The 9,066-nt window shown below is 36.7% G+C and overlaps 1 protein-coding gene across 4 annotated transcripts in view; it reads right to left on the reverse strand.

Moving 5' to 3' along the window:
* The window catches only part of IRAK4 (interleukin 1 receptor associated kinase 4), a 28,618-nt gene that overhangs the window by 17,507 nt on the left and 2,045 nt on the right, over window positions 1–9,066 (reverse strand). For 3 of the 4 annotated variants that reach the window (XM_061416395.1, XM_061416396.1, XM_061416397.1), the window contains exons 2-5: window positions 5,136–5,305; window positions 2,354–2,499; window positions 1,390–1,575; window positions 840–1,000 (exon numbers count right to left, since the gene is read on the reverse strand). In XM_061416395.1, coding sequence (XP_061272379.1) covers window positions 840–1,000; window positions 1,390–1,575; window positions 2,354–2,499; window positions 5,136–5,296 — 654 coding nt within the window. In that variant the 5' untranslated portion in view covers window positions 5,297–5,305. The remainder of the gene's footprint in view (window positions 1–839; window positions 1,001–1,389; window positions 1,576–2,353; window positions 2,500–5,135; window positions 5,306–9,066) is intronic. The other variant, XM_061416398.1, reaches the window with a different exon arrangement.

The raw sequence follows: 9,066 nt of genomic DNA on the forward strand, positions 1-9,066 counted from the left end.
GTGGGAACAAAATGAAATAATAAGAGATTTTACTGTATAAACATTCTGAAAAAAAATTCAGTGTGTTAGAAAACATAAGCAATTTTTAAGGCAAAAAGAAAAACAAGATGTGCAAAAGTATTTGCAACATATATGACAAAGGGATCTTTATTATAAAAAATGCATTGTATTGATATTTTAGGATAAACAATAGATTTAAAATATAAGATATTCTAATAGAAATGTGAACAAAGGGTGCAGATGAGAATTTTTAAAATTTTTATTGCAATATTTTCTAAACTTTATTTTTAAATGAGAAAAGAAAATAAGGAAGATATTTTTATAAAATTTTCTTAGAATCTTAATGTTTTAATATTGATTCTACATGGAGCACTGTGTAGAATTCAGCTTCTCTATTTTATGAATCTCCCCAAATTATGTGTATAATTGTATGTATGTGAATATAACTACATTCTTGTAGAGATAGTGTCTGTAGCTTTCAACAAAGTTTTAAATGTTAAGAACTGCCAATTTAGAATGATGTTTACTGAGAGAAAATACACAATGAAATAATGTTTCCTAAAGATTAATTTAATATTTATTATTCCCTCATAGCTCAGTTCGTAAAGAATCCGCCTGCAATGCAGGAAACCCTGGTTTGATTCCTGGGTTGGGAAGATCTCCTGGAGAAGGAAAAGGCTTCCCACTCCAGTATTCTGATCTGGAGAATTCCATGAACTATACAGTCCATGGGGTCGCAAGGAGTTGGACACGACTGAGCAACTTTCACTCATTCACATACAGCACACTAGGAAACAACTCTTCCTGTAATTTTTTCTCTTCCAGAAAATATAACTTACTGCTGCAAGCTTCTTCACTGCTACAGTCCTGTTGTTCACGTAGCCTTTATACACAACTCCAAACCCTCCTTCTCCCATTTTGTTACCACCAACAGAAATGGGCCGTTCATCAAAGTTATTTGTGACATCCTTCAATTCAAAAAATGAAAAACTGTGAAAACCTGTAATGTCAATAGAATAATAAAAAGAGTGCTTCAGTAAAAAAGAAATTGGTTTTCATAATTCCAGTATTTTCTCAATTTGGATATTTCATACCTATGCAAATATTTAAACTCTAATCACTTACTTTCTTTATAAAATGATCCTTTCAAACTGCGTAAATATTTACTTCTTTTTTTTTTTCACAGCTTCTGTGGTTGTTCATATGTCCTATTACATCTACTCACCTATAACACTAAAACAATGAAGACACCGCCTAATAAATCAGGAGGAAAACAAGACCACAGAAGAGCTATTGCCAGAGTAAATAAACAAAAGGAGAGCTTTATTTTAAAGCAGTGATGGTCTCATGACAAACTCACTAGCAGAAAGCATGTCAAATATTACTTACGTGTATCACTAAATTCTAAACTTGTATTTTCTGGACTTGAGGAGTCAGGTAGCACATAGTTTTGTTCAGGATTCTCATCAGATATCACAGATGTCCTGTCTTTGCCACAGAGGGGCTTCGGTTTCTGCTGAACTGCTACTACAGTGACTTTAGAAGGCAGTGTATTAACATTTTTGGGTACAGCATCTAACAAGTGAAATAAGACACAAGTTGTTGTTACATAAGAAGAAGTGTTCATGAAAAAGTTAAATTAGGAACTCAATTTACTTAACATTATTCCAGTTTCTGCCCATTAGCCCCCTATTTTCATAGCACTCATGAGAATTTACCTAGTAAGAATTTGTAAATTTGGATAAGGATGGGCAAGGCAGTGTTTCCAGAAAGTGGCCTGTAAGTCACTTGCAGCAGAAGCACTGAAGTACCTGTTTTAAAACACTGACCTTGAACTTAATTCAAGAATTCTGATAATGAGATCTGGAGTAAAGCCTGGGAAGTTACATGCTTATCAAGAACTCCAGGTGATTCTTATGCCTTCTGAAGGGTAAGAATTACTGGTGTAAATAGCACCAAAGGGAAAAAGTAGTTGATGGGGAAGGAAGGCAACCAGACACGAACCCACGGGAACACAATGTAAGAAATCAGAGTCCCATCAGGGTGGAAGTTGAGGATGAAAAAAAGCAAGAGCTTTTTCTCATCATTCTAAACTTCCTATTGGCATAAAACTACCTGACTTTAACTGCATGTTTAGACTGAATCCTGAAGTCTTACCAGCTTCAGGATTTTCTCAGCAGCAAGTTTGCAGCATCTGGGGTGCTTGTTAAAGAGTTGGGGAGAGTTGAAAGAATGAAGAATCTTAAAGGTAAGGTTCATCTACTCTGAGAAAAAAGTAAGAGAAGAAACATTCCTATTTCTGTCACTTGTCTTTCCATCCTAGTCACTGATACAGTAGACACGCTCAGTTTACCTGGTAGCAAAAGACTTGCAGGGGCAAAAAACTCATTTTGGACCAAAATATCCACAAGATCACCAACTGTGCAATTTGTGGTGCCCCAGTCAAACAGTAACTCACACGTGGGGCTTTTTCCAATTTGCAGTAATGCTTCAAATCTCCTTAAAGCAAGTAACAGAGAAATAAGATTAGTATGTAAGCAGAGTTAACACATAAGTATTTTCCAGTACTCTTCCCTGGAAAATCCCACGGATGGAGGAGCCTGGTAGGCTGTAGTCCATGGGGTCGCGAAGAGTCGGGCACGACTAAGTGACTTCACTTTCACTTTTCACTTTCATGCATTGGAGAAGGAAATGGCAACCCACTCCAGTGTTCTTGCCTGGAGAATCCCAGGGACAGGGGAGCCTGGTGGGCTGCCGTCTATGGGGTCTCACAGAGTCGGACACGACTGAAGCGACTTAGCAGCAGCAGCAGGTATTATTCCCCTCAATCCCCTTCTTGTCCACAGCACTTCCTATGATTAAAAAAGAAAGTTGCAGAAAGAGAGTCAGCAAGAATTACAGAGAACAGGAAAGACAGGCAGAAGGAAGAAAAGATGCTGAAGGTGATAAGTTGACAGACACTGAGTATTTACAGTGGGCTACAGGATGCAAAACATGAACTCATATAATTCTCAAAGACACTATGAATATCATGCTAATGTACTGAAGAGAAAGCATGAGAGGTAAGCAGTCCACAGTCACACAGCCAATAAACTTGTGTACAAACTGAGGTTCAAACTGATATCTCACTGAACACACAGCTGTACTCTCAACATACTAAGCTACACTAGTTCCCTACATGACTTATTAACGCTGTTAGTCATATGATGTTTAATAAAGCAGGCTGCTTAAAGAAATAGAAAATACATACACTTGGAGAATTATTCCTTGCATCTTAACTATATTCCATTTCAACTGAGGGAAAAACAGATCAGGTTTTCGTGAAAAATTTCTTTATATATAGTTGGTGAGAAGTTGCTGTGTAACATAGGGAGCCCAGTCTGGCACTCTGTAATGACCTAGAGAGGAGGGATGGGGGAAAGGAAGGGAGGCTCAAGAGGGAGGGGATATATGTATAATTATGACTGATTTGTGTTGTATGGCAGAAACCAACACAACATTGTAAAAATTAAAAAAACATAAATAAAAAAGAAAAAAACTATCAATAGTTTTGAAAGTAATATTTAAAAACCTAGAAAACTTAGCTCTCCCTGTTTTTTCCTGAAAATTTGTTTATTTCAAAAAATTTCAAACCTACAGAAAAGTTGAAAGGAAAATACCATGAGCAACCACCTAGATTCACCGAATGACCAGGTAATGTTTAACTGTGTTTATGCTTTCGCCCTCTCCCTCTTCATCCCTGTGTCTGTGTGCTCACTTTACAGAACTTAGACCAGATGTGTAGTAGAACTCTCACAGTCTAGATTTGTCCAACTAATCTCTCATGATTAAATTCAGATGAAAACCTGTTGGTAAGAACATTACTTAGATGACAATGTGTCCTTTACACCGCATCACATCGGGGGCACATAACGGCAGTCTGTACCAATACTGATGACACCAGCTGGATTACTTGGTTAAGGAGGTGTACTGCAGATTTTTTCTCTGCAAAAGCACCTTTCCCCTTTGCAATTCATAAATCATCTGTGGAATATACTTTGAAATCGTGTGGGTATCTTGTTCATCAACACCCTTTTGCCTTGGGGTTTCAGCACTCGCTGATGAGCCCTCCATAATCAATTACTCACTGGTAGTTGTAAATTGGTAATTTTCTAGTTCTCTTATTCTTTCAATATTTGCTGCCATTATTCTGTAAAGAAGAGTCTTTTCTCCTCATTCCCTCAACTATGCTTTCAGCGTTTTTTTTGTTTTTTGGCTGTGCTGTATCGCGGGGCTCAGGCTTCTCCAGTTGCAGTAAACGGGCTCTAGAGCACATGAGCTTAGTAGTTGCCGCACACATGCTTAACTACCCATGCCTGGTATGTGTGATCTTAGTTCCCCAACCAGGGATCAAACCCACGTCCCTTGCTTTGGAAGGCAGATTCTTAACCACTGGACCACCACGGAAGTCCCTTCTCCCAAGGTCTTTAAGTTAATATCAACAAACTGTCTACAAAAATGGTTTTTGAGGTTTAAATTTAAGCTTCCTCCAAATAATTTAAGATGCTCATCCTTCACATGAGAAAACATTTCCTGGAAGGACTAATATGAAAACTAAGGTTCCAGATTTTTTTTCAAGGTAATGCTGAAAGTCACAAATAAATTTATTTCCCTTTGCTTCCAGAGACATATTTTGACATGAGTTTGGGCTGAAATAACTGACAAAAACAAAATTTGTACTTATATCTCACATTGAATTAAGTAGAGACAAATAGAATGGAATTTTTCTGAAGATACTGTTGAAAAATCCAGGGTAAGAACTAAGAAGTCGATTTACAGATGTACACATGTACAAGCAACTTTAAAACATTAATTTGAAGAATTCCCCAAATACACCATTTAAGTGAATTAGAGACTCATACATGAATTTAACTGTAAAAACTTATTTGCAAGATCACAGTATTGACCTGGCTGATATATTGGAGAATGAAGCAAAAGTTGCACAAAAAAAAAAAAAAAAAGAGGGGGGATTTATTACTATACCTCCCTTAGAGAGAGGTTTATTTTCTGAACTGCAGCATTAGACAGTATTTGTACCTATTAATCATTCTAAATTGTGATGTAAGAATTTAAAAAGAGAAAGATTTTTATGTTACCTTATGTGAAATTGATTGTATCTATCATCACCAGATGGTTTTTTAATAGCGACTGCTAACTTCTTCCATCCTTCTTGAGGATCAATAAAATCGGACAGCTTTCTAATTAGTCCAAGACTGAGGCAGCGCACGTATGTTGATGCTGTTATGGGTTTGTTCATATTTTATTCCTAAAATATGGAAAATTCTCATTAAAATTTTACATTAGCTTTAGTGATGACATCTATAAGCTTATACATCACACTTTGCTCTAACATAGGAAATGCTGGCAACTTATTACACTGTAATAAAGGAAAACTCGAAGGTCAAGACATTGATATTTTAGTCTTTCTCCACCTCTAAATATTAATTAAAAATTATAGGATTTTTTTTTTCTGACATTAATATTTTCTAAGTGAAATTTACAAAAAGGTGCAAAAAGTGTACTTTTTCATAAAAATTCATATAAACATATTCAGGAATCAAATGTATTATGAAAAATATTTTTCAATTTAAAATATTTTTCTCAATCTGAATTTCTTTACTAGTAAATATTTATGCAACATTCTTTGGTAGAAGTAAAAAAAAAAAAAAAAAGTCCTGAAATAATTTGTATTGCATTCAAAGATGGTCTATTCATTACCTTTTTATGTAACATGTTCTTCCATGACTCTGCCACAATTTTTGAGTCCATCAGACTTGCCTGATGATAATTCATTCTCTACTAAGGTGAACCCTGTGGTTTGCCACCTAACTACTCTTTAGGCAGAACCTTTATTTGCTCAGTCCCCTATTCTTCTGCTACTCCATCCTGGAGAGCTGTAGCTAGGGACAAACCTCACAATTTTTCTTGTATACCAGCACTGCTGAATATAGCTGTGGAGAACCGAGTAACTGAGCAGACTGGTGTGAATATAAATTTAGGGGACCCCTTTTCACTGGGCCTTCAACACTGCTATTTATCCTTTCACTTGCCTTTGCTCATCTCCCTGAGTGACTATTTCACAACTTTAGCTTTCCCCATAATTTATCTGATTTCTACCTCACTCATTCTCAGCAGGCCAGTGGCCTTTCCTTCTAATTCATCAAAACAAGTAGATTTAAATATTCTCCTATCAATTACTCTCCTGCTCCCTTACATACTTTTATTTTAAAAGGGCAATATAATTAACTTGGGAGTAAAGACTAGATTCATGTGGTATGAAATTCAGATGCTACAAAGGTTAAGAAGAAAGAAGTCCTCCTGTGTCTTAGGCTCCATATTGGCAGTCTCTTCTCTGCGGCCTTCTTTGATCACATCTAGGTAGGTCCACCTACTCTCAACCTAATTATCTTTCATCACTGCACAATGTGTTTGTAATCATATATTTATTTGTTTAGCTGCTTATAATGGTCTCCGCCATTAGACTATAAGCTCCATGAATTCAGAGGTAATGTTCATTTTATTCATTAATATATAACTAATTACTAGCATACCCCAGAAATTGGTATTCAGTATTACAAAGGAATGAATTTCTTGCCCATGCTAGGTGACTTATATATTTCACTTGATCTTCACAGTGACTAAGGCAGGGCTGGCATCTCTATTTCATGAAAGTAGTAAGTGAAAGTTCTTGAACCCAGGGCTGGCATCTCTATTTCATGAAAGTAGTAAGTGAAAGTTAGTTCTTGAACCCATGTCTGACTCCAAATCCATGTCATATATCCCTGTTTCTCTAATTCAATTCATTGTTCATGTCATTCTCTTTTCTAGAAAGACCAGTCATTTCTTTTCATTCGTTCATACACTTAATAAAGATATATGTCAGGCTTTGCACTAAGTGATGGGAGCTACAGAGAAGAGAAAATCTTTGTTTTCAAGCTTCTCAGTCTAATGCGGGATATAACTACTTACACTCAGTATAAATGTTACAAGAAGTGTTAGCAGTGTCAATGGGGCCCAGAGGAGAAGCATCAAGGAAGGAAGTCTAAAGAGTCTGAAGTCTGAAGACAGATTTGAGTGGGTGGGTAGTTGGGAGGAATGAGAATAAACCCCAAAGGGAATTCCAGGCAGCAGGATTAGCATGGGAAAGCGTGGGTTAGGCTAAGGCCAGGAGTTCGGTATGGCTGGACCCTAGGATACGTCATTAAGCAGTAAAATATGAAGTTGGAGAGGTAGGCGGGCCAAGTCATCATGCCCTTCATATACTACAATGGGAAATTCAAGTTTCATACGAAAAGGTACAGGGGAGCCACTGCATGATTTAAGGAAAGGTGGTAAGTGATCTTATTTGGTTAACTGGATTCCTCTGGATAAAACTTGAAGGGGTGCATATTAAGGAAAGAAATCAGTTTGAAAACTTTATAATAATCTATAAAGGAAAGTCTTAAGAAAGCATTCAGTCAGGGAATGGAGAAGAAACAGCTTCAAAGATTTGGGAGGGAAACCACAACATTAGAAAGATGGGAAACTGAGGAAAACAAGCTGATTCCTAACTTTTTTGGCTTGGGTAATTATGTAGATGATAGAGGAAATAATATGTCCAGTTCTGCATGCGTGCTTGCTCAGAAGTTTGCAACCCTACAGACTATACTCTGCCAGGCTCCTCTGTCCACAGGATTTTTCTGGCAAGAATACTGGAGTGGGTTGCCACATGTTCAGCTCTGGTCAAAGTTAAATGTGAAATATCTACCTCTAGCACCATCTGGGGAAGCTGGCACTAAGTAGCTAAATATACAGTCTGGAGATTAGGATAGAAGTTTCGGTAAAGAATCCTCACATATGAGCATTCTCACATATTCATATATGAATAGTTGGCTGAAGCAACAAGAAATATGGGCCTGCCTTTTAGGAATATAAAGACTGTGAGGAATGAAGAGGAAAAAAAAGAAACTTTAAAAAGAGTATTGATAAGTCATGGAAGCTAAGAAAACCAGGAGAGTAGCATAGCAGAGATTTCTAGAATGGGGTATAGATTTGGTATAAAACTCCCTGAGAGATCACATAAATACTGATGGTGTGCTCAATTTGAAAACCAAAAGGCCTCTGGGTGACTTAAGAACAGTTTTGGTGGAGCAATGAGTGCATAGTAAAAATACATTTTCCAAGAAGACTTTGGGTTCTTCCACAAGCCAACTGTGACTAGCGTCAACAACTCAATTTCTCTGGACTTCGGTTTCTTCATCTGAAAACCGGAGATGGTCGTATCTAAGAGTTTCTGTATAGATTAAAAATCAAAAGATGCCTAATTCTATCAATAATAAGTGATCAAAGAAAATGTAGTGATGATTATTGCAAGGCAGAAGTTATTCTTTTGTCACATTTATAAAAAAGAAATGTGCAGAGTTTTATTTAAGCTCAATTTCAAAACAGCAGTGAAAGGCAACCAAAGGAGAGGAAGTGGAAATAAGAGGTCTGAGAACACAGCTAAGCTTTTCATGGTGACAGTCATGTTACTAAGCATAGTATCCTTAATATGCTTATAATCTTCCCAAAATACATTATTCACTCCCATGCTTTCTGCAGTAAAGTATTGTAGATAACCATTTACCTAGATCAAAAGTGGTTGTCCGTTTTTGGACAACCCAATACCATCATTATGAACAAAAGCCTGTGATACCTTCTAGACCTAATAGGTTATACAGGGCTGCCCTTCTCAAACTGGGATGTTTGCTAATATGCCATAAATCAAACACAATATATTAATACCATCCTCAAAAATCAATTTAACTTAATGGTAAGTAATTTGAAACATTTTGGACATATTTTTTTAAAACCAAAATATTATTCATTTATGAATATTTACTGAATCTCTATTTTGTACTGGATATTGATCTAGGTCCCTGGAGATAAAGCATTAGGAAAATAAGAAAAAAAATTAACTGAATTCATGGAGTGAGTGAAGTCGCTCAGTCGTGTCCAACTCTTTGTGACCCCATGGACTGTAGGAGCCTACCATGCTCCTCTGTCCAT

Source organism: Bos javanicus, chromosome 5 (assembly GCF_032452875.1).
Source record: "Bos javanicus breed banteng chromosome 5, ARS-OSU_banteng_1.0, whole genome shotgun sequence".
Lineage (NCBI taxonomy): Eukaryota > Metazoa > Chordata > Mammalia > Artiodactyla > Bovidae > Bos > Bos javanicus.